The sequence below is a fragment of the Ascaphus truei genome, chromosome 4, assembly GCF_040206685.1.
Source record: "Ascaphus truei isolate aAscTru1 chromosome 4, aAscTru1.hap1, whole genome shotgun sequence".
Lineage (NCBI taxonomy): Eukaryota > Metazoa > Chordata > Amphibia > Anura > Ascaphidae > Ascaphus > Ascaphus truei.
In genome coordinates, this window is record NC_134486.1 from 308,578,890 (window position 1) to 308,605,244 (window position 26,355).

The following is a 26,355-nucleotide window of genomic DNA, read 5'->3' on the forward strand; positions in this document are numbered from 1 at the left end:
GATGTGCATGACCCTAGATGTCAATACATTTTAGCATTGTGGGCTGAGGAGCACAGTTCTGACTCTTAAAGGTGGTCCCCCAAAAAGAGTTGGGAAAACCTCAGGAGATCAAAACACTCACAACAGGACTTATGTGGTTTAAAAAAAATTAAATGTATTCTTCTAATCCATTTAATATAAGTGCAATCAAAATATAGGAAAACTATAAATGTATCCACTGAATGTATCTACATAGGAAGCAATAGAAATGAGGGCGAATAAATGCCCATATAGAGTTTCAAAAACACTTGTTAAAGGGAAACATAGACATTTTTATTTATGTATTCGTTTTACTGACCTAGTTGTTCACGCAGATTGCGGCTCTCCAAGCCAATGATATTAGGCCCCCTGACCTACTTTCCTGAGAAATGGTGGCTGTTGTCGGAAAATAATACAGAGCCACAGGCTGCATCTGGTAGAAGGCCGTCACCAGGGACAAGCTCCCAATGGCCACACAGCACATTCATAAAGGTCATTGCTTTCAAGGAAATTGTGTCCGGTATTATATACAGCTTCATACAGCTGTGTCAGTGAAAGAAACAACGCAATAAGGGCCCTGCGGAAAAAATGTGTAGTATTTGTGCATGGTAACACTCCTGGGTGATTTCTTTATTGTGAAACTGTTTCTATTGTAACAGCCAAGAACAGAGGAGAGGACGTTTCAGGTCCCGTGTGGACCTTGGATGAAAGGAGCTGAAACGTTGCTTCTCCCCTGTTCTTGGCTGTTACAATAAATGAAGAATTGCATTGTGAACTTGTGAGTGGACCTCTCTGCTTTGTACCTGTGTTAGTTAGCTGCAGGATTCTCCTTGCCTGAAACAGTTTCCCCGCACTTTGGAACTGTACTGAACCGTTTCTTTGTCATGGTGTTCTATTAATAAAAAAACTAACATGTTGTCCTGTACCGCACACGTCTTTGCAATGTTCTCATTATCTACTTTCAAGTTTACAGTCCTATTTTTGTGTCCTACATTTTTAAAGCTCCATATATTTGTACTTTTAGTGACACGGCTGTCCCTGTAACCACTCATTTGAGAATCGGTCGCATTGTTGTACAAGGAACACTACTGGAAAGTATTTCAGGAGGATCCTAAAAACGAGCCTACAAAAGGATTTATTTTTAAATTCAAAAGTCTAACTAACAGGAAGCTGAATATTGACCAGATCCAGCATAGTGGCATGTGTTGGATCCCTTAGACATGTTGACTGGAATTTATTTGTAGATTTATTTTGTCATGGTAGAAAAAAATAATTGTTTATAGGTGGTAGAAATAACCAAGGGTACCACACTGATCTTAACAATTGTGTTGGTGCTGAGCTTCCGAGATGTACTTGTATGTACTGTAAGAACATGAAGTCAAAGGGAAAAAACAGCAACACGCCAAATGCAACTCCCCTTATGCAACAATCATCAGTTATTATAGTCCGAGGTCAAAGGCAAATATTGGCATATTTCTAGATCCCAGGGGAAAAGTCCGATTCGGGTGTGTTTAAAATATGCTGTGCTTTTCTAAGCTTCTTCTCCAGGGAACATATTGATTTCTGTATTTAAGGACATAATAAATTTCAGATTATTGATTGATATTCACTTGAATTCATTTATTGCAATTAAATATATATTTTTGTCAATTTATGAGTCTTAATTATTGAGATAATTTTATGTAATTATAAAAAAAATCTGATTTATTTTTTTTGAAAATGTGAGAAACCAATATAGTTTCCATCGCACTGGTCCTTCTACAACTGCAAGAAAGTGTTTTATTTTATTGTGGCTAGTACCGTTATTCTTTTTGTTCAACTACATGAAAAGAAACACTTTGTTTATATCTGTTTTCAGTAACCAGGCTAATGGATCTTTTTGTTTTCAGTTTTCGGTTTCTTCAAATGAAGAAGAGCAGCTCCTCTCAAGCAAAAGGCCCAAGACTCCCGTGTCCAATGAGTTCTCCGACACTCACACTAACTGGACCAAGTCTCTTCCACTACCCACTCCAGAGGAAAAGATGCGTCAAGAGTCTCAGGCCGTGCACACGGATGTGATCCCCATTAACGTTACTGGTATGATCATACGTCACTGGGCAGGGGTGGGATAAAAAGAATGATAAAGCAAAAATAACTTTAATAAAGGCAAAGTTATCTAGGGTATGAATACAAAAAGCAGAGTGCGGCAAAACAAAAATATATTTATTGTGTGTGTGTGTGTGTGTGTATAGTAATGCACTCAAAAGTTTAATATTGGATACACTGTTTTGTTAGGCGTGTACAATATAATGACTTGAGTGTCTGAACTCCATGGTCTTACCTGGCTTGTTTACTGGATTTGAATAGACCAGTATGCTGCATTTTCTGACCTCTTGATGGTAGTGGACTCTTTGTAACTAGCCCATATCACACAGTAAAGGTGTTTACAGCTCACTAGTCAGTAGACGATATAGCACAGATTCTGTCCCACAAGCCCTATTCCCACTTTATTGGTCATCAATAAGCCGTGTCAACTGAGATTTCGATGTGTATACCTATGTCAACATTTTGATTAAAAGTGCCTTCCATTTTTACATTGTATGTCTCCTGTAGGAGCACCATACAGTATATAAGGGCAGTATAGTTTTACACATGAAATACAATAAAAATCATATGTTTAGGCATTTCATCGCTGTTTAGAAAGGCATCTGGATGGGATTAAGGGGGCAATTCTATATAGTCCAAAGTGGGCTGTGCGGGCGTTTTTTAGCTGACAATCCCCATTGACTTCAATGTCAATATCTCTCTAGTAACCTTGCCAAATATTCGCCAAGCGCTTTTTCTTCATTTCAACTCATATGTTTTTGTAAGTGGGGTACTGTACCGTTAACCCCATTGAGCGCCAGCTGGCCCTGCAGCACATCACCGCTGGCAATCAACGGGTTAACTGAGCGACCGCAAGAGTCCGCATGTTTCATGTAAACTGAACAAATAAGTCAGAGAAAGCGGCACACGCGCACAGGAGCGAGCGAGAAACATTGCACGAGGGTCAGAAATAATTAGAGACCTCTTCGTAAAATTGTAAGGGGAGATTTGCGAGCTGAAAAGGCGGTTCCAGGTGTGAGGCATAACTGTAGGTGGGAAAGAGGAGGTCTATAATCCATTGGTTTAGCTACTAAGTGACACTTAATGCACTGTGGTACAGACCCAGATCACTCCTTCCCTTATTCTATTATATCAAAGCTGCTAACAGCTCCGCAACTGAGCATACAAAATCAGGACAGGGTGACGATGATACTGTGTGTGTGTGCGTGTGCGTGTTATGGTGCAAGAAATAGTGAAAGATGGTAGTAAAATGATCGTGAGACAATGGAAGCCGTATGTAAAGGGGTAATAGCAGATGGGAGATGCAGGGAAGACTAACAAATCTGAGGTAAGTGGGGGGAGGGGAAATATATGAATGTATGAAGAAAAGAGAGAGCAAAAAAGTATGCATTTAATTGAGGGCAAGGATATAATTACAGGTATTTGAGTGGTCCATGTATGAAGTCTCCCAGCTCTAAGACTGTTCAAAAAAAAAAAGTTTATGAACCAGGAAATCCCATTGCAGCAGGGAGACTAAACCTCAAAAGTGCCCCAGATTCAAACCCGGGTGCAAAATAGAACTCCAGATTAATCAAATGTAAGGGATTACTGATCTGATATTTTTCTGCACCAGTTTTTCACACGCTGTTTTTTTGGCAGTAGGAATACTGTGATATACTCCCACACATGCCAAATAATTTCCTTCGTATTAATACGGCAAGCTGTTGTGATAAAGTAACATTTCTGAAAATAGCAAAAACAAAAAAGCAATGGGGAGTGCACATGTAAAGCAGGTTCGTGCAGCTCCCTTCTAACAAAGAAGTCCGCATTGGAAAGTGCTCCGAGTAGTGGGGGAGGGACATGAAGCATGCTACAATATGGGGCTGTGAGCGTGTTCACTGTGCAAGGCCTGGAGCCAGCTGAAGCAAAGCTTGCATGTAGCGGACGTGAACCCAGCATGCCCAGTCTGCCTTTCCCTGCTTATACCTCCTCTGGTCTTTTTAAAGCATTAACTTTATGGAGAAAGCGCAACCCGATGGAAGAGGTAGTGAGGAATAATGCGCAATATTCTATGCAGGGCTGGAAGAATCTCACTAACAACTCATTCCTCACCCTCATTCCCGCACCATCCCCTCTTTATACACCCACTACTCCCATCAGTGCTGTTGTTGTCTTACTTTGGCATTAGGGAGAGTTCAGGGTATGACACTGCTGCAGAATAACCACGAGCCAGCTAGTGGCTTTATTTCTGGGATAGCATGCTGCTTTAATGGGGCCCGAAGTAACCTTCTGCATGTTCGCTTTCTGTATTCCATTAGGCACAATGGAATTGTTCCTAAGCAAGTGAACAAAAGATGTTTCCGGATACAATGCCTGACCGTTCCGTTATGCAGTGGCTAAAACGTTGTATACTACTCCATACCTTCTTACCGGGCATTGTCACAATAAGGCTTTCTTTTATGCCTGCTTACATGACCCATCAAACCTTTTTCAGTGTATTTATTTTTTTCAATGACATTGATAGGGCGTCACAGGAAAACCGATACTAAGTATCCGTCACTAGAAAAGGTGGGCTCCGTTTTCAACAACATCTAAAGTGAATGACGATATATAGCAAAGATTTTCTGTGGCAAAGCTGCTGCAAAAATAACACTAAATCCCCCATTTTTTTTTTCAACTTTTTTTTTTCTCTGCATCATCTTCATCTATAGAAATGATAAATGAAATTAAACTTTGATTGAACCTTAAGCAACTTAGAAAATGAACTATAAGGAAAGCTAGGTAGAACGTGTATGATTGAAATAAATCATTAGACCTGTCCACGAGTCTATCTCTGGGCCAGTAATGTTTACTCGGTGACCATGTCAAGGTTTAAACCTTAACAGTAGCATTTCATTGCCTACTTCCCATTTGAATTACTTAAAGCAGCAATCCCATTTGATCTGATTTTAAAAGAAATACATGGTGTACTTTTTGATATGTGTTTGAAACGGCGAGTCACGTTCTCTTAAACTCTGTTTCTGGTTTTCTTGCACTATTTTTCATTCCTGAGAAACTGGAAAGTAGAGATCGCCGAGGAACCTACAGATTCACTTTTAGCTTTTGTCATTCTTTTCAAAGAAAAATGAAAAAATGCTTCTACTTTCAGAACAAAATGAACCCTATGAGCTTATCTCTAATTGCATTTTTGAAGTGGATGGCTACTTTAATCATCTGTTAATTCCATAATTTAGAGCACATCAGCTCTTCTTATAGGCCCCATTGCTCCTTCCAGACACCAACGGGGGATCACCTCTTATTTTCTCCTGGAACCTTATCGTGACAATGTGCAGTATATATTTTTTTTCGTGGTCGCCTTTGGACCATACTAACATCATCCATTAAAACCTTCTCTGTTATTGCTCCAATAATCTAGAGGTAATACATGCATGATGTTAGAGAGCTTGGAATTAATGTTGCATTGCTTGTTCTACTACTCTGTATCAGGGGAGAATTTCGACCGCCAGGCCAGCTTCCGGCGGTCTCTTATTCACACAGACACTGTGGTAAGACGTCCGAAGAAAGTCAAAAGGAGAAAGACTATTACAGGCATCCCAGACAACATACAAAAGGAGCTAGGTATGGCTCATCAGAACTGTATTCCATCAATAATCATCCTCATTGCTCACCTCTACCAATCCTATTACATCTACTCCTGCCCATCAAAACAATACAGTCTGATAGCCTACGTGACAGCCAAAAACTTCAGTTCCATTCAACTCCACCCTAAACTGTATACAGTACAGACCAGATAGGGGATGGAGCGCCTAACAATTTAAATTGAACCTAGACAGCTCCTGAATTTTTGTCTATCCACAGCATTGTTTCTCTTACATTTGACCAATCTTTTCCCACCTTTATTTGAGTCGTTCTGCACTAGCCAAATTAAAACAAAAAACATCTGGAATGGTCAGGTGATGTGCTGTCTCAAAGCCGCTTTGTGATTGGATCGGCAAATACTTTTGGATGTTCCATGTCTGTATGTAAAGTTCAGGACTATGTCTCCACGCGGGTTCAGAGTTACTGTGTTATGCTATAATGCATTACCAAAGTGGTGCGGGTCTGTAAGGATCTGTTTGTGTTGAGCATGAGGTGATGGTCATTGTTATGGATATACAGATGTAGCGTGTGACATTGCACCCCCACATAACACAACATTTCTTGATACAATGTAGAATATCGGAGTTTCCAGAGGATTCAATGGTATTTCTGGTGTAAAATATCACAATACATCCCACTATATTGCGCCAGAGGACACAAAGTAGCCTCTATGTAATGGAAGCTTTTGCTAGGGACTTGCTATCAAACAAGAAGCATTCACTGCCCGTCTTCTTTACAACACAAGCTTCGGAAAAAATATTCAAACATTTTTCTTGCATGCTGTGGTGCTACCAATAACCTTTTACTTATCGCTGAGTATTACCCTCATTGGTTTGTGTTAAAGGCACTTAGAAGATGTCATAATAATAATTTAGTGATATGACTTACTTTGGTGCTGCACTTTATTAATGTGTTTTATAGTTCTATATTTAGGTGTGAAGTGTGAGAGCCTAGCAGATGCTATATATTATTTAGTTAAACCTTCCCATATGAAATTGCCTAATAATTAATTTTTTTATTGTAACCCAACAGCAGGTACTGTCCAGCTTGGTTTCAGAGGACATTCAATGCACATACCAGATAACTATAGCACATTGGAGAAACTGGAAACATGCCACCCTACCACACAACGGTCAGATACTAGGGATTTCAGCTGCCAGACTGATGAAATAAAGATAGTGCCCCCATCAGTCAGACGAATTCGGGCACAGAAAGGGCAAGGAATCGCAGCTCTGATGTCCAATTCATCAGGAAATATGTCTACTTTAAACGACACATCAGGATTTCTCTCACGTCTGAATGGAGAGCTGCACTTCCGTAGCCTGCCGAGGCCTGGCCCACGAGTCTGTTTGCAGTCCCTGGAGCAGAAGCAGGATGATCGTGACCAAATAGAGGACTCTCTCATCACTTTGCCACGCCAGTTAAGCAAATTACAAGTGGATGATAGTGTAGTTCACCTGAGAGACAACCCCAGGGCCGGAACACTCCAAAGACCAAAGTCCCAAGAAATACGGGGCTCCGAAAGTGAAGTTCAATCAAACCCAGCTTGTATGGTCTCTCCTCATGCTGCGTATTCAACCAGCGTCATCCCAAATGCCATGTTGTACTCTTCCTCTGAGGTGATTGCCATTCACACCTCTCAGAGCACCGGGAAGTTGGATAGTAAAGTGACATCCAGCTGCTCCTCTTCCCACACAAAGAGCATATACAGGGACCGTGGCCGTGTAAACAGTACTTTACGCATTAAAGATGACCACCATTCCTCCAGTGGTAACTGGAGTGACAACAGCTCAGCCCGGCACTCACAGACCTCTGATACAATCTCACCTACTGCCGTAACCATGGTTTCCCTACGTGATTCTGCAGTATCGCTCATCAATACCGGTAACATGAACAATGGACCCCAAACTATGCCCTGCAGAATGAATCCTGGGTTTATTAACCACTCTCAGGACAGTGATACCCGCAGTGAATCCAGCTACTCGGATGGCCGACAAAGAAATGGCAGCATAACCAGCAGCATCAACAGCACAGACAACTGGACATTTGAAGCCAGGGAAAATGACCGGGCTTTCTCAAGGAAACCATCATCTGTGGTCTCTGGCTCTCCTGTAAGTAATATGAGCACCTGCAGCTCAGAGAGGAAAGCCGACTCCAGCTCCCTGTTCTCGCTAGACCATGATGGTTATTACACTTCGATGCATGTGGACTCTGGAATCAATTCAGGTAACCAAAGCCACAACAATGACATTCAGAATCCCCGGCATAGCATCATCAATATCTTTGATAAGAAAGAGAAGCAGAGCATAGACGTCAGGTCTATCTACAGTGACAAATCCCTTACGCGCAGCATATCTTTGAAGAAGCCCAAAAAGCCTCCTCCACTGCCATCCAGAACAGACTCGCTTAGGAGGCCACTTAAGAAAAATGCCCAGTCTAACGGTCAAGTGCTCAGTGAAACACTAATCGCTTCTCTCCAGCAGTCCTTGCAGCTAAACCTGAAGGGTAAAAGCAGTAGCTCGCCTTCTCAGAGTCCCTGCAGTGACTATGAGGATCCCTGGATCTTACGCTCTCGCAGTCAGAGTACTGTCAGCGCAAGCAGTAGTGGGATGTCAGCCACAGCTCCCAACATCTATTCTATATGTGCCGTTACCCCCTCACAGAGCGAGACGAGTAGTATAAAATCTGAATATGCCGATCAGTGGGGCTACTACATTGACTATTCACGGGCTCCAGATGTGCACACGAAATCACCTGTAATTAACACTTCAAATAAGCCAGCTGGGTTTAATGATTACAACACTTCCCAGCTGAGCTATGGAATACAGGCTTCCATACCACTAGTGCACAGTGGGTTAGCCAAACCAAGTAGCTCATCTGAAGAGAAGCCGCGTAGGGTTACATCCCCATCAAGTGGGTATTCTAGCCAGTCAAACACCCCCACCACACTGACGCCTGTACCTCTCTCATTGAAATGCATGTCTCCAGGAAATGGAAAGTACAAAATGAAGCCCATAGTGCCTGAAAGAAGATCCTCTCTGATATCATCGGTTTCTATTTCCTCTTCATCAACCTCACTTTCTTCAAACACATCCGACTCCCAGCAGCAGAGCATAACAAAATGTACTTCGGAATTGCCGTCTCCTCACTCTCCTCCCACACCCCCTCTCACTCCCGATCCACCTCCTCCACCTGCAATGGATATAGTTGACACAGTTGCCTTTCCATCATCACCAAATTTTCCACCTCCACCTCCAGAGGCTACAATGTTTCCTTCAACCACTGACGGACATCTGTGGCTTCCACACTCCAAATATCCTGATAAACGTCCACGCCCTAATTACCCCCCACCCCCTCCACCACTACACATTGGGCACTCCATGGCTCCTCCACCTCCACCCCCTCTTAATCCAAAGGTGCTAAAAATTGGAACACCAGGTGAGCCAATTCTACTTAGAAAAGAGGACAAGGGGAATTTTGCATATAATGCTCTAAATAATCACCTAAATAAGCAAGAACTGGTGAGACCAACTGTTCCCCTGGTTACTGCGCATGCCTTACAAACGGTGCAGTTAAAGTCTGTAAAAAAAGCATCAAAGTTGGCGACTGAAAAATTAGCTGAGCAGGTGCCAGATTTCAAACTTCAGGAAAAGACGTCAACCTTATTTTCACGGGCTTCTTTAGGACCATCTGCCTCTCCAGATCACACATCCAATGTGAGCGTCGGAGAGAGAAAAAATTACAATGTGCCAGACCAATTGCAATACTCTGGTTATAAAAGCAAGACGGCTAAACTAACTACTGGGGTGACGGCAGCAGAACAACCTCTCTCAGGGAAAAGAGAAGGAGGCTATCCGGCTGCTGCACTCAATGGAAAGTCAACAATTGGGTCCGAAATGTCGTCGCCACAAGAGAAACCTAGCACTTCACAAAGTACACCAAATGCATCTCCCAACAAGAAGCCGCCCCCTATTTCAAAGAAGCCCAAGTTGTTCCTCATCGTTCCACCTCCGCAGCTTGATTTGGCAGCAGGAAAAATAGCTGAAGTCAATGAAAATGTGAGACGCATGCCAAATGCCTCTGCGAGAGATGCTCTGAGCGAACATTGTGAAGAGCTAAATGGTCGGATAGCAGCTGAAAACAATTCAGAGGAGACTGTCAGCTTCGTTTACCAAGCAGAAGAAGCTGGTTTGTCCTCTTGCGAAGTTATTGAGGAGAACGCATTTTTCACCCTACCCCCAGCTGTGGAAACCCAGAGGAGCCAGGAAGAGGAGGAACAGCCAACAATGTCAGATGAAGACAGTACTTCTGATAGCAACACCGACAGTGCCAGCAGCGCCCGAAAATCACCTCTGGAAGATGATAGTGGTAAGTCTTTCTTCTAATATACTACGAACATTTGCTCACCTTGTGCAAGCAGCCTGATTTTGTGTTATGTTTATTACAATATTGTATAATACCTCATGCACTTTAGCCAGGGTAGGTAAAGGGGGGTACATTTACTTTACATGATCAATATACATGTACAATATCTACCACGCTACTCAGTGGTCATAGCTGAAATTTTGTGAATGTGTACTATATACATATATACGTTTATGTGTGGTATAATTTATACACCCATACTTTGACCAAATTTTTTTTCTATGTGCACGATATACACACAGAATGCACTTTTTTTTAAATTCGTATTACTTGGTGTTTTCAACTTTTAAAAATCAATTCTAGATTAAAACCTTTAAAACAAACGTTGGCAGTTTGATAATTTGACATGGTTTTTATCTTGAGCAGAGGAGGTTTTCGAGCCAAAGAGATCAAGTTCATCTTCTCTTCAGCTAAGCAGCTACATGGAAGGCAGTGAAGTGAATACTCCAACCAGACCTAGAACTACTGAGGACCTGTTTGCAGCCATTCACAGGTAATTTCCCCCTGGCTCCTATGTTTCATGCTGCCCTGACTGGGCTTTCTCAGTTTTCTTTGCCTCCACGCAAAATAGTAAATCCTCATTCTCAGAACATTCTGCTACTGCCATTCATATGTGTGTATCCTGATCTGCTGAAATGGCACCATCTGCTATATATGGTGCAATGAGAGCCATGACATTTTAACTAGTTATTCTGATGCCACAATTGTATGCCTAGGAATATCTCGGACTGGCTTTAGCAATAAAGTTCGGATTCAATTAAAGGAGTTGAAATTTAAATTAGTACAAGGCAAAATGTATTAAATATGCCTGGTATCATGTTTGTTATTAATGTTTCTTTTAGAAATATGATCTAGTAACAGAAGAGCCATTGATCAAACATAGTCTGTAGCATGAGATATGCCATCTTTAGCAGCTCTCTGATTTTGTCAGGTTCCAGCTGGTCACTCTCCCCTGATTTAGGCTTTCTGATTTTTGGCAAGGGAATTGAATGACCTTTAACCTCACTATCGATACCACAACTTGACAAATGAAGATATCTCCTCTATGCAAACAGTTCTTCGTTTTCTCTTGACACTTAGATTCTGCAGGGAATCACTATACTCCCTTTATTTCTCATAACTGAATAACCCAAAACTTTGTGGCACAAGAGGCCAATGGTTCAATTGGTTCCATCACTTCTACAAGTGTCCTGGAATACCTTTCCCCATTCCATTATTCATGCATTCTTTATTTAAAGCAGGACATGATGTCCAACGGGTGTTTAATGCACGGCTATGCGTTATGATCAGGGCTCGACAAATGTGCTCGCCTGCGGTGAGTTGATTTTAGCAGCTTGCGAGGCGGTGTCAAGCGGCAGAAGAGGACTGAAGAGCGGAGTGGCACCGGAGGGAGAAGAGGCCCGAGGACACCCATGTCAGCGGAGCAGGGCAGCAGAGACGTTAGGCTGCGCTTATAGTCCTGGCGACGCGACCACGTGACGTCAGCCGCAGCTATAGTGCAGGAGTCTGTACAGGGGGCGAGGCGTGGCCGTGAGAAGTTAGCCCTCATTGGCTGAACCACTCACGTGCCGCTGACGTCATGCTACGATCGCTGAAAATCACAAATTTGTTTGACTTCAGCGATCGTGACGGGAACGTCGTTGCGCAGCGCCGTCGCGGTCACGCCCACTATGGGCACCCGCGACAGGCTGCTGCTAATACTTTGCGGCTGGCTGCACGCCGTCGCTGTAGGCAGCACTATAAGCGCAGCCTTAGACTGTGGGCGGCGGCGGCAGCAGGAGAAGAGCATTGGCACCATGTGAGCAGCACAGGAGAACGGCCGGGTGGGAGCTGCGCTGTAGCAGCGGCGCACACACCAGAAGTCAGTTAAGACTTCGAGTTGGAACGCTGCGGCGTGCTCCTACCCGACTGTTCTCCTGTGCTGCTTACATGGTGTCAATGCTCTTAACCTGCTGCCTGCTGTCTAACGCCTGCCTCTGCTGCCCTGCTCCGCTGACATGGTGCTCCTCAGTCCTCTTCTCCCGCTGCCAGCTGTCTTCCTCCGGTGCTGCTCCACTCCCGTGGTATTCAGTCCTCCTCTTCTGCTACCGGCCGTCCAACTCTGCTGCAGTGCTCCACCGAAGCCTGGTGAGTGAGAGTGAGAGCTGGAGGGGTGGCGAGAGCGGAGGAGGAGGGCTGGTGAGAGCGGAAGAGAAGGAGGGTTAGAGGGAGTGCACGCTCAGTTGTACAGTGCAATTAAAAAAAGGGGGGGACAGAGAGTCCCTTTTTTGTCTAGCGATTTTACCATTTTTTTATTTTGTCGAGCCCTGGTTATGATGATATAAAATATTTACAGCATCACCATGTCTAAAATGTTACGTTGTACATAGAGCTTTAATTTGCGGTAATTACTAGGAGGTTATTTTGTATTGTGAAGCGGAGGAAGATGGTGTGATCTTGTGAGTGGCCGATGAGGGTCAGCCACAATGTTTGTTGGGTCCTAATCTTAAAAAAAATCGTTTGTTTAGAGATTTAGAAGTGCTTAACCATCTTCAGCTTCACTTTGTATTTTAGCACATGTTTTAAGTGATGGATGGGTTTAAAAATAATAATGCTTTACTGCACTGATTTGGTGGTCTTGCCTTCCATACATGATAATACTTTGTACAAACACCTGTGTACTGTATTAACCTTGTTCTATTTAACTTTTACTTTCAATTTCTGTCTTTTTTTTTTTTTCTCTCATTTTTATTTTTTATTTTACCCTCACTACCCCATTTTTTTATTTCCCACGGGCAATGCCCCCTTTCTTCTCTACTGGTTCCATGGTGCAGTTTGGGAAACAGGCTCAACGCCAATGCCTCATGGCAAGCATGGCTGAAACTGGCAAGTAAAAAAATACACCAGCCACACGGCTAAGTGTATGACCAGTGTTGGATTATTGTATGTTTAATCCATTCCAAACCATTCTAAATACCTTTATTCATGAAATTGTGGACATGATAACCCATCATGCTTTCGCTGTACTGAGCAAATGGATTTAGACAGTTCAGATTGCAACATATCTTTTTTCCCCTGTGCTCTTATGTTTAAAAGCAGCGATATCCTTCATATGTTCACACCCTCTTGCCCAACTATTAGGCTGCAGGCCCATTTAACAGTAAAGAGGCTAATGATGCGGTCCCATTTAGAATAATAACTAGATACAGTGATAATACCCCCCTCCTAATCTTAATTTGTAGTGTATGGTGTTTCACAGCTTCTCACATGTCCTAACATCAAAATGTACAAGGAATACAATGGGGTATACAGCCATGTTCTGAGGGGCTATTTATGCAGTCTTATGACAGTGAGGCCATTCCGCAGTCACAGTGACCAGAGCCAAGATCCTAAGGCAGATTAAAAAAATATATCACAATTACATCACTATTTCTCCAGTGAAAATAAGTAATCAGAATCAGCCAAAGTATAATTAGTTTGAGATTTAAAAAAAAAATGTACTGCATAGGTAGGACTGTAGCTGTAAAGTAAATATTATATTTGCTTCCCTTTAGCCTGCGGTTTGAGCTTCTGCTTCTTCTCAAACTCTTGTTGGGCTAGTAGAAGCATTAGGCTGAGTCCATGGTAACTGCAGCCGTGCTGAGGCGCGCTGAGACTGAGGGAAAGCGGGTGCTTTCCCTGGCCTTAGTTCGCGCGCCGTCCGGGGGCGTGTCGGGAGGCGGGCCAGTGACGTCAAGGAGCTGGTTCGCCCTCATGGGGTGAACCGCTCACGTGACCGACCCTGCGCTCCCGTGAGCGCCAAAACTAAAAAAAAATTTAAGTGGTACGCCTCCGCACGCCTGCGGAAGCGTGCGCGAGCCCCTGCTAAAGTCGCTCTCATTGCGGCTGCAGGGGCTCACTGACAAGCGTCAGCACGGGTCAGCGCCTACGCGCTGACCATGGACTCAGCCTTATATCAGCAATCACTGTTTTGTTTACATTATATGAACCAGGAGGTCCCTGTAGCTGAATCGCGGCACTCAAAGCGCTGGAGATATTACATATATTTACCTTTGTCCGTACGTCTGAGGAAAAACAAAGATCCGCCCAATAGGAAGCTGCAATGTCATCTCGCGATGATGTCACAGATTTCTGTTGGCCGTCAGAGAGGCCCCATTTGCCATATTTCTTCCAGAGAATTCTTGTAATGGAGTATAGCACCTCTGCTCCAGGGTACTCCTAGTCTCAAATAAGAAGTTTGTGCGTGTGTGTGCGTGTGTGTGCGTGTGTGTGCGTGTTTGTGCGTGTGTGTGTGTGTGTGTGTGTGTGTGTGTGTGTGTGTGTGTGTGTGTGTGTGTGTGTGTGTGTGTGTGTGTGTGTGTGTGTATATATATATATATATGTACATGCATACATGCACACCTTATTTGAGACTAGGAGTACCTTGGAGCGGTTAATAATGATATACAATATGTTATTTTAAAGATGCACTAATATTATATATATATATATATATATAGGTGCATCTTTAAAATACTATATTAAATATCATTATTAACTATATACCCTTTCTTTCTTTGATTTAAAAAAAATTTGATCCTTAGAGGCTGAGCTTCAAGATAAGGGTGTGATGCTGGTTCAGGCAACCACAACCACCTCATTCTTATACAAATAGGATCTAATTATACACGCTCTTCGCTTTCTGTTCCTCTAACATATATAAAATAAACCTTATACAAAATGATTTGCCTTTATCTCCATCACCATGTTTAAAAATATGACAATGCTGCTGGGACGACAATTTAAAGTTGTCCTTCATAGCGCGCCAACGTATGCCCAGCAGAACATACATGTACAAAAGGAGAACTCTCAATCTAATATTCGGTGCACAATTGACCGGAAAATAAAGTGCCCAAGATCACCAGGGGCTAACATTGGGATTTCAATGGCTTCAAAGGCAGTGGCGAGGGAGGAGTCCTCATTCAGACGTATTGTGTACTGTACCTGCCCTGTGTACTACTGCTATTTCCCACTGCATCCATAATGGGAATAGATATTGAAGCAGTGAAAAAGCAGCAGGTGGTGAAGGCTGATTGGATGCAGCCTCAAGGGTCAGTTTAGGATCTCAGGGCATGACGAGGAGGACGCAATGCTGATCGTATCAACAACTGATAACCTTCAGATTCTTTATGGCTCCCGCATGAACAAGAAGATGGATCAATAAGTTGATCATCAACTGTAAAAGGATTTTTTTTCTCTTGTTAACGTAATGACTTCATGTTAACGGCCTATGTGTCATTTTTATTTGGGCCAGATTGAAAAACACAGGAAATCAAAATACTAATATTCACTTGAAGCACAGCAAAACCATTGCTCTTAATGAAAATAGCAGCCATATTTCCTTATCCCAAAAAACTCAAATGGCAGATACAATTACAGTAGAAAATATGCAGATATGGTAATTAAAAATCACATAAAAATATATATTTTTAGAATGGGGTACAAGAAAATGCACCATTATTGGTTGCATTTGTAGAATATTAGAGGCACATGCAGAATTCTTAATTTTGCATCTTAAAGTAATATTTTTTCAGTTTAATGTGGTTCTGCTTTGGCTGTTTATCCCATCAGTGTCATCATTGATCTCTCTGGTGAAGATCTTATATTTATAGTGTCCCAGAGGCATTCGGTTTAATTTGTTACTGTGAATCATGGAATAGTTGCATGTGTTTCAATAGTGTGACAGATTCAATTCAAGTTACCTTGTTTGATCCATTATAATGTGGCAACGTAAGAACCCACAAAGCCCCTCTGTAAAACGGTGCATAGAGAGCCACAAATATTTGCTTTATTGTTTGCCAAATGTTAATGAAGGAACATTAAAGACAAAGGTCCAGGGATCGTGAAAGTAAAGTCTAAAAAATAATGTGGTACACAATACAGATGGGACTCCCGAGTCATCTCCCGAGTCATCTCCCGAGTCATTTGAATCCTGTTACAAAGAAGCACTTTTTTTTTTTTGGTCAACCAGAATAAATATACGCTATTGCCATCTAGTGGTAGAAACGTGTCACTTGTGCTTTGGAAACTCGGAGAAGCAGTCCTGGCATTTATGGGGTCATTCTAAATTTATTTATTTATTTATAAAATATTTTACCAGGAAGTAATACATTGAGAGTTACCTCTCGTTTTCCAGTGTGTCCTGGGCGCAGAGTTAAGACAAATAATACATGTTTACAAATACAGTTACATAATGAACAGGGTATACATTATATACATGACATTGCATGCACAGTTAAAGATAATTTATATTATGGGCGTATGAAACAGTTACAGACCAGATTAAAATGTGTGACAGCCTTAGATTTGCAAGAACTTAAACTGGTGGTGGATGTGAGAGTCTCTGGTAGGTTTTTCCAGTTTTGGGGTGCACGGTAAGAGAAGAAGGAGCGGCCGGATACTTTGTTGAGCCTTGGGACCATGAACAGTCTTTTGGAGTCAGATCTCAGATGATAAGTGCTGCATGTGGTAGGGGTGAGGAGCTTGTTCAGGTAGCTGGGTAGCTTGCCCATAAAGAATTTGAAGGCAAGACAGGAAAGGTGAACTTTGCGATGGAGTCATTCTAAATAGTGAGAAACAGCTGTTTTGAAGTCAATGGGGATTTGTGACTGAAAATGGGCCAAATGGGATTTTTAGCAGAAAACTGATAGAACAGCTGGTTCAGAAAATATATGATAAGGCCTCTGTCAGTCACACAGTCTGCTTTGTACAGTAGCATGTCATTGTTATATGTAATTTCATCTGTCTTTAGCAATCCCCTTTGCAATTTGGTTGTTGCCTCAAAATGCAAAGGGTGGGGGGAGGGGAAACCCAGTGAAAAATAAAGCTTCTGTTGGCAAAGGCTTTAAGAATAATAGTAAAGTATAGGATGTGGGTGTCCTGCTGTATACGTATACATCTACTGTACTACTGTTATACAAGCAGCATATGGCTTCTGTGTTAACAGGTGACATCTATCCCCCTAATCTTTTGTAAACGCCTTAGGTTTACCTAGAGCATGTGACATAATAAGGCTTGATGTCATCTTATCTGCACACCAAGCTAATTAAGAAAATATGCAGTCAGTTCATTACTTGGCAATGGATGCCATGTGTTATCCTGTGTTGAAGCAATAACTAAATACATAATTGAGCATTAAGAGTCATATATAAATAAATAGCAAGAAACCTACACGGATGTTCAAAAATAGAAATGTTTATTCAATATAAATAATACGTTGTGATGTGATCACAATCACAAAGTGCTAAAATGATCACAAACACATCAATGCAACGTGTGATTGATAATAACAATAGAAGACTAATACACTGTCTGAAATGCAATATAATAGATACTACCTTATCTTCTCCATTCACGGCATGGCTAAAACTTCTCTTCTTCCTCTATGATATTGCTAAGATCCGCTCTTTCCTCTGTCACGCTCTTATCCTCTCCCGTCTGGATTTTTATAACATACTGCTAACCTCCCTGTCGCACAACTTTCTCCTTTGCAATCTATCCAAATTCTGCTTCTAGAATAATTTCACTTTCTCCCAACACAGTCTCTGCTCACCTCCTCCTTTAAATCCCTCTCCTGGCTTTCCATCAAGTTTTGAATCACCCACAAAGTTCTCCTCACTTCAAGGCTCTCCACTCCATCTGCTCTTTCCTACATATCGGCTTTGATCTCTCGCTATCTACCCAAAACGGTCTCCATTTCACCTCTACCACTCTCTCGCCTTAAACTTTTTTCCCTCACTGCCCCCCCCCCTATACATGTAGAACTCCCTCGCACTTGGTTTACGCCAAGCATATTCTCTCCCCGCCTTTAAGAGTAACCTTAAAATTCGCCCCTTAAATGAACCATTTCATTAGCTTAGACTCATGGCTACTGTCCCAGGCCCATAGTCACGCCTACCAATGACTGCCATCTACTGTACTTATTTCCTCACATGCAGTCTCTGTACGTTTCCCATAATAAAACTTAGATGGTAAGCTCTGCGGGGCAGGGATTTCCTTTCCTATTGTCTGATCTTGTCTCTTGTATTTATTGTATTCCCTGTACTGTAATGTCTCTCTTGTAAACGCACATTTCAGACCGTGTATTAGTGCAAGGGTGCGCAAACTAGGGGCGCAAGATTTTCTGGGGGGGGGGGCGCTGCGGTTAGAGGTCCCGCGCTCTTCCGGCCCGGGGACTGGGTGAGACCTCTGTAACTAACTTACGACGACACTTTGTTGCCATGGCAATGTGACATCACATGACCCCGCGTCATTTGGCGCCGGAGCCGGGGACGAGAGGGCGCGTGCCGGGAGGAGAGCAGGCAGGGGTGCATATTATTGTGTATATTAGTGTAATAGTCTTCTATTTTTATTATCAATCTCACGTTGTATTTATGTTTATGATCATTTTAGTACTTTGTGACTGTGATCACATTACAATGTGTTGCAGGCATACTCCGCATTAACGTACGCAATGGGACCGGAGCATGTATGTAAAGCGAAAATGTACTTAAAGTGAAGCACTACCTTTTTCCCACTTATCGATGCATGTACTGTACTGCAATCGTCACATACGTGCATAACTGATGTAAATAACGCACGTGTAACAGGCTCTATATTCTCCCCGCTTGCGCACAGCTTCGGTACAGGTAGGGAGCCGGTATTGCTGTTCAGGACGTGCTGACAGGCGCATGCGTGAGCTGCCGTTTGCCTATTGAGCAATATGTACTTACTCGCGAGTGTACTTAAAGTGAGTGTCCTTAAACCGGGGTTTGCCTGTATTTATATTGAAGAGTAATGAGCAAAAAAATAGGAGCACACAAAAGATTTTGGTGGTGTCAAAAGACTTTCAAGTGTATTAGTACATCAGTTAGTACAGGTAACGTTTCTGGACACCAGGTCCCTTCCTCAGACCAAACACCTCGTGTTTGATCTGAGGAAGGGACCTGGTGTCCAGAAACGTTACCTGTACTGACTCTGATGTACTAATACACTTGGAAGTCTTTTGACACCACCAAAATCTTTTGTGTGCTCCTTCTATTTTTTTGTTTATTACTGTTACATAGGATCCAGCTTTGGGACGCCGGGATCAGCAGGAAGTAAGCACCAAAAGTGAATTTTTGTTTAATTTGTTTAAAGCAGTGGTGTGACATCTATACCTTCTTCTATACTTATTTATATTGAATACACGTTTCTACTTTGAACATCCGTGTTGGTGTCTTGTTGTTTATTTATATATGACCCCTAATGCTCAATATTCTAGTTATTGATATGATGGGAATGGGAGAGACCATCTGGTCAGCTTCAACGTTGTTACTTTAGCAATATCATATATTTCTTACCCCACATATTATCTGGTTGGTGTTAGGCCATGTTATAGTTTTACTTTTTGATTCAATGTTATCCCATGGCCAAAAATTTCCGAACCACGGTAATTTCACTCCCACAGTTCCGAGATACCTACCGCTTAATTTACCGGCATTACATCCTGATTTCTCCAGGGTGTTTAAATCCAATAGGAAGTGGCAACGTATGACCCGTAAGATTTGAACAGCCATTTTATTTTCCCTGGAGGAGCAAAGACACCTTTAACTTCACCGGTATATGTCTTGGAAACTAGGAAGTCTCGAAGCGGCAAATAATGAGATTGAACTCTGAAGAACTTTCTGGTTCCAACACTGTCGGAACCAGAAAAAGATAAACATTTTTACCAAAAACAGAGCAGCCAGGATTTCTCATTTAATAACACCCTCTGTTTTCTAATTTACCGGCTAGTTCTGTACCTGTACAAGTTCTGTCTCTTTCTACTATGGAGCATGCACCCAATAAAGCCATGAAGCATACAAAAATATGTTCTATGTAGCGTTTCACTTGTGAATTTATAGAAGGAGTCTAATCTAGTGCAGTCTAATCTAATAAATCAGTCATTAGATTGCGATGTATTTAATTACATGTTTAAGGAAGGGAAACAACGGGAGCTTTCAGACGTTAAGGTATCTATTCAGTATTCTGTGAAGAGCTCTGCCCTGCGTTGGAGAATATTTTAATCATGTTCATTGAAATAGAGCTGGACTCCCCTCTGCGATTTGGAAAACGCCTTCACAATACGGGCCTAAGAGTTTTGCAACCCGCGTGTCTATACCAAACAAGCTGTTAAAAGTTACATACACAGTCATATCAAGTTAAAGTGGTTACTAGTTGTCCTCTCAGAAGCCACATAAAACAAATGTGCTGCATGCACCCATCGCTGGTTTAATGTGTAAACCATTGTTGTTTCCCACTCTGTTAAACAATTCACAGTGAGATGGATTATCACTGTCAATGCTGTGTATCATTGCCCCATGCTGTGTTGTTTGAGTGTGTTCCATCAACCAAAGTTGTATATCCTAATCTCCTCTCTGACATTCATTGTCATTCATTCGTGGGATATTCACTAGAATGTGTGGAAACTGCCTCCTAAAGTCCGTTCTCCAGGTGAATAGTTGATATTGTGCTGCAAGCACCACTGCATTTCCTTAACATTGCCTTTTTCAACATCAAAATGCCTTCCCTGGATGTCATTAAATGCATGGCGTGTACAATTATTACATATTTCCTGGTAAAATATCTGGGGGAAAAACGATAGAATAACTAGTAGCTGAAAAACAAATGACTCAACCTTTTTGGGGATTAAACAATTCCCCTTATCAGGTATCCACTGAGGATAATTACAGATGTATACAAGAAAAGACAGAAAAGCCCAATGCTACATCCAATGTGACAAATTATATAATAAACAGTATACATTCATATTGATGTATGGACAGACTCACTGCAGTCATTTCCCCTCCAATAATAAATAATAATATTATTATTATGATTATCGAAGTACAGTATTTAACTATATACTGATTACTATATAGTTTGTCACATTGGATGTAGCATTGGGCTTTTCTGTCTTTTGTTGTATACATTTGGCCATGCTCTGTAGTGTGTGTGTGTGTGTGTGTGTGTGTGTGTGTGTGTGTGTGTGTATGTATGTATATATATATATATATATATATATATATATATATATATATATATATATATATATATACACACACACAAATACAACTGTATGCTCATCTGCATGTCTTAGGCAGGTCTGCAACCCCGCCTTTCACCATTATCACACAGCACTTCCACTGCAGCAAGGGATTCTGGGAAATGACATGCAAATGAGCACACAGTGCCACTTTTTGCTTCAAAAACCATTTTTAACATGGTTCCCTATAGGCTTAAGCTTGCTGCATGGTCACAGCTTTGAGCACAGCCAGGGTTAAGGTGCATACCCAGAAAACCCACCCACAGACAGCTGTTTCGACCTTAATCTGTCTCATCAGTGTGGGGTTGGTTGACTGGGTATGCAGAGAAGATAAAGGATTGGGTTGTGTGTTTAATTACAGATATTGCCAGACTTACTGCCTCCGTGACTATGAAAGTTTGCGAGGGCCGGAGTGCAGCCGGGGCCAAGAAAGCAGTAAGCGCCTGGGAGGATTAACTCAGCGGGGGGGTCCCTGCTTCTGAATGGGACCACAGAAGCATTAATCCTACCAAGCCAGCCATGAGTCTGTCAGAGCTGCTTAGAGGAGTCCCAGAGAGAGGCAGTCTCTCTGTGTATCTCCTTGAGCAGCTCAAACAGACTCTAGCCTGTCCTTAAAATATTTTTTTCTATACTGTATTGAAGCAGGGAGTCTGAGGTGAACCCCATTCATTTCAACTACGGGGACCCCCTGCTTTCAGAGATGCAGATCTCTGTAGGGGGTGCCGGTAACCGCGCCGGCTGGGGTTTAAAGCTCCCACGCCACTTGTTCCCTGTCAGAGTTGCAACTAGCATCCCTTACAGAGGTATATATCTCCAGAAACAAGGGGTCCTGGGAGCTGAAATTAACGGGGTTCACTGCCGGAGACACCCTGCTTTAATTCAGTATAGAAAAATAAAAACACATACCCTACCCCCGAGCAAGACTCTCCCCATACACACAGTAATGGTCACTAGCTCTATTAGCGCTTTTTCCCATTCCAATATATACAAAATATACATTACAAGAATATACACACATACTAGTAATTTAATCCATTGATTGTCACAGTGGTTATTTATGCACAGATACTCACATTGACAATCACTGGACATCCTATAGTAAATAAATGTAGCACCCGTGCCAGAATGTTTGCTTCCGCCCCAAAGGCCTAACCACCCACCCAGGGGCAATAACCCCCTTCACCCCCCCCCCCCCCCCTACCACCACTAAACATGGTGATGGGCAATAGCCCTTATAGCCAACTAAATCAGACATTAGATTAAATACATCTCAATTACATGTTTAAGGAAGCAAAACAATGCTTAACACATTAAGGCATCTATTCAGTATATTGTGAAGACTTCTTCCCTGTGTTGAAGACTATTTTAATCATATTAATTGGAATAGAGCTGAACTCTTCTCTGGCATAAGATACAAATAACTGCACCTTTATAATATTGCGCTTACCAAATTCTTCCTATTCTTCCTCTGCACCTGAGGAAGGGATAGCACCCCGAAACATTGTGCTCTGTCGATATTTGTATACTCGACAAATCACCCCTTTTCACTTTTGTGTATATTCCTGGATGAAAACTTATCAAATTCTACAAGTTGCTGACAGACACAAGTGGAGAAAATGTTGACACAAAGCTTTGATGCATTGAAGCACAGTTGCTATAAAGCCAGAGCGATGCAAAAGCACAGACAAAGTGGACTTAAATCAAATGCTTTTTTAAGGTTTTCCACTTACCTGACCATTTTTTTTCCTGCCTAATGTACAGTATGCAAGTGCCTTTTCAGCTTTTTCACAACTGCTATGATTTCTGTACTAGTTTTACAGGGGCTATTCATTGTCATTCTCTAAAAACTGGTGTATTACTCCGGAATTTCTCCTGCATGCTGTTTACAATTAGGTGTGAGTCCCTAACAAACAGCATATCTTAAATTAAAAATGGTAAAGATTTGCAGAGCTGTTTGCTTTTTAAATAGATGTGGCACAATTAATATACATGCCGTTTCAAACCGAGTAGTGCTAAAGGATGAACTGCTGCTTTGATGTAACAATCATCTACTGTCAAAAATGTAAATGTGTTTTCTTACTTAAATTGCAGATCCAAAAGGAAGGTTCTTGGCCGCAAGGAGTCTGATGACGATCACTGCAAGAACCACTGTCCCTCTCCTCCAGTGACTCCAACGGGCGGTGTTCCAAGTCTGAGCTCCTTCAAGCAGCCGGGACCAATCCAAAGAAGTATTCGGAGGACCAGTACTAGCAGCGACACCTTCAAGGCCCTGCTGTTGAAGAAGGGAAGCAGGTCTGAGTGTGGCTCACGCATGTCTGCTGCGGAAATGCTGAAGCACACCGACCCAAGGTTTCAGAGGTCGATGTCCGATACATCCCTGGAGCCCCCTGAAAGCCCAACATTGTCTTCACCAAGCAATAACAAGAGGGCACAGGAGGAATGGGCCAAGAGTGAGGGACTGATGCCCAGGAGCATGTCCGTCTCGGGCACCAGGTACAGCCGCTCCAGAACGCCGCCTTCAGCAGCCAGCAGCAAGTATAATGTCCGTAGCCGCCTCCAGAGCAGCCCTATGACAGTGATTTGTGAAGGAGAAGGCGAGGCTGTCGACGGTGTGGAAAACAGCCTACTGAAGGTGCCTTTGATGAGCACAAGGAGTCTGGACAGGTTTCACAGGACTGACTTTGATCTAAATTATTCCATGGATGCTGAAGAGGCTCACCCCAGAATCCCCATAGACTTGATGACTAAACTTTTAGAAGGGAATACAGGGGAATATACTGGCTCGTTAGAAGAAAATAGTTAAAGACCGAGGGCGCATCCATTTCTCATCGAAATGTATGGAACTGATCCCATGGAAGCACTGAGAAAGCCCTGGTCCCAAAACAAACAATGTTAAGCATTGCCAGGCACTTGGCATCTGTAAATTAAATGCTTTAGCATTGCTGTGCCTGTATGATAGCATTTGGCGGGGCTTGGTCTAGTATGCAGCATCTGCCAAGATGAAGAGCCTTGGACCCAAAGCGGAGACCGTTTTGCCACAGGTGCTAGGTTTGGAGCTGAAGTTTTGAAATTCAGATTATAATGGAAGTGGCAAAAGAATCCCAAGAAAGTTGAGCAGAGTTTGCGGTAGTGGGTTGGACATGCTTTATAGTATTAGGTTTATGAATCGTAGTGAGATCTACTAAACAGGGTATTGTAGGCTGTGGATGCACTGCTAGAAAGAGCCAAGTTCTGGATTTCAACCTGAGCTTCATATATCGAGTGCGGCTGGTAGAGGGCTTGTCAGGCTAACACAATCAAGTTGCTAGGTTATGATTCTTCTGGTACTGGTTTATTCAGGTTTCTTTCCCTTTTTTTTTAATATTGCCAGAGCAGTTGTGAGTCCTCTCTCTTGTGCATTTTCAGCTGCTGTGCAGCGGTACAAGCCACAAGCCTATGGTTTTTTTTCCTAATAACTTCACGCAGCAGAAAGCCTGAAGTTTGAAGTGTATGTTCATGGAAGTGCATCGCTTCCTTAGCCTGAAATGGAGAAATCTTGCAGAGGGTGGAAATTTGTGAATGCAAAACAACGTCCCCGGAGAATTGCAGTGAATAGTAGAGCCACGGGTGTATTGAAATAAACCACCACACTGCCAGGTATTTAATCCCTTTGATGCTAAAATGGCTTGCAATGCAGAGTTTTGCAGGACTCGGTTACGCCTTCTTACTGTAGCTGCAAATCGGTGGCCGCTTTTCTGAATAGTTGTTTTCTTGTTGCTAATCTGAGAACTTGCACTACGGAGCGATTTGTGTAACCTTTCTGTTCTGATGATTGGCATTCATTTGACAGAATACAAACACAGATTCCATTGTCAAAATAAAAGAAATGAATGCCAATGATTGTTTTGTTATTGTTATTTACAAAGTTCCTGCTAAATTTTGGTTACCAAAGAATAAATTGGGTTACTTTTTTTGTTTAAGCAATATGCCGGTAAAATCTCTTAACAATTTTTACTTGTTAAAAACTAAAATAATTTTACAAACTGGCTGCATGATATTAAGATTATTTTGTTTTTTTTGTAACAATCTAGCATCATTTGATGCCTCATGCAGTTTTTATATTATTTGTAAATATTAGAAGTTCAAAAACTCTACTTTTTACCTTCATTCAATATTTGTACATTTTTAAGCCTTTTAGATGAAAAAAAAAACAAAAAAAAGAACCTGTAGTTCACCTCTTTGTTCCTGAAGGGGCCTGACACACAACGACGCAAAGCGGTGTGTTGCAGGCCCCTCCACCAGCAAGGGAGGTCATTTATTTTAGTACTTCTGTGAAATGTGACTGTGACACCAATCCTTGGGATTACTGTATGCATTAAGAGGCCTTCATTTTATTAGGACAATGACAATGTTGTGACTGCTTCAAATAAAGCAAGGCTGAAAGGACGTCCAGTCTCTGGTGTTTCATGTGTTTCCTGTCTCTGCAACAACAGAAGCTGAGCAATACCTCTAAATGTGTTTCCTAGGAACCATTGGGTTCCCTGGGCATCCCTAAAGGGTTCCCTGAAATTTTCAAGTAGTTTTAAGTCACACGCTATTAGAGAGGGTTGGGGTTCCTTACAATGCATCTGGTCTCAGACGCGCTATTAGAGAGGGTTGGGGTTCCTTACAATGCATCTGGTCTCAGACGCGCTATTAGAGAGGGTTGGGGTTCCTTACAATGCATCTGATCTCAGATGCGCTCGAGAGGGTTGGGGTTTCGCAGAATTTCACAATATAATTCTAGGGCTCCTTAACCAAAAAAAGGTGGGAAACCACTGGTCTAGGATGTGTAGTACTTAAATGTGAAACGTGCCAGGGGACAGTCCTGTGAGCGTGGAGTATTTTTTTTTCTGTGGTTGTGCTAACCATAGGGAAATGGAGTAATTGCTGCTGATATGCCTCATTTCTTGGAGGACTAGTTTCCGGTTCACGTAACATTTTTCTTCAAATGAGCCTGCAGCGCCATTTATTTATTTCCCTCACTGCAAGGTGATCAGTGGCTTCCCAATGTAGGTGCAAATCTGACTATTATATCGATGCAACTTCCATCTTGCTCAAAGAAAGGCAATGTTAGTAAGTTGACAAAAGCGGACACAAAATGCAGGATTTGATGCCAGGGTTGGTAT

The 26,355-nt window shown here is 42.2% G+C and overlaps 1 protein-coding gene across 15 annotated transcripts in view; it reads left to right on the forward strand.

The window, feature by feature from the left end:
* The window catches only part of NHSL1 (NHS like 1), a 258,599-nt gene extending 232,966 nt beyond the window's left edge, over positions 1–25,633 (forward strand). For 12 of the 15 annotated variants that reach the window (XM_075597806.1, XM_075597807.1, XM_075597815.1 and 9 more), the window contains 5 exons: positions 1,908–2,094; positions 5,569–5,700; positions 6,754–10,089; positions 10,513–10,639; positions 23,300–25,633. In XM_075597806.1, the coding sequence (XP_075453921.1) occupies positions 1,908–2,094; positions 5,569–5,700; positions 6,754–10,089; positions 10,513–10,639; positions 23,300–24,011 (4,494 nt within the window). In that variant the 3' untranslated portion in view covers positions 24,012–25,633. Of the gene's footprint in view, positions 1–1,907; positions 2,095–5,568; positions 5,701–6,753; positions 10,090–10,512; positions 10,640–12,959; positions 13,012–23,299 lie in introns of all 15 variants that reach the window. The other 3 variants (XM_075597809.1, XM_075597812.1, XM_075597820.1) reach the window with 2 other exon arrangements.
* The last annotated feature ends 722 nt before the right edge of the window (positions 25,634–26,355 follow it).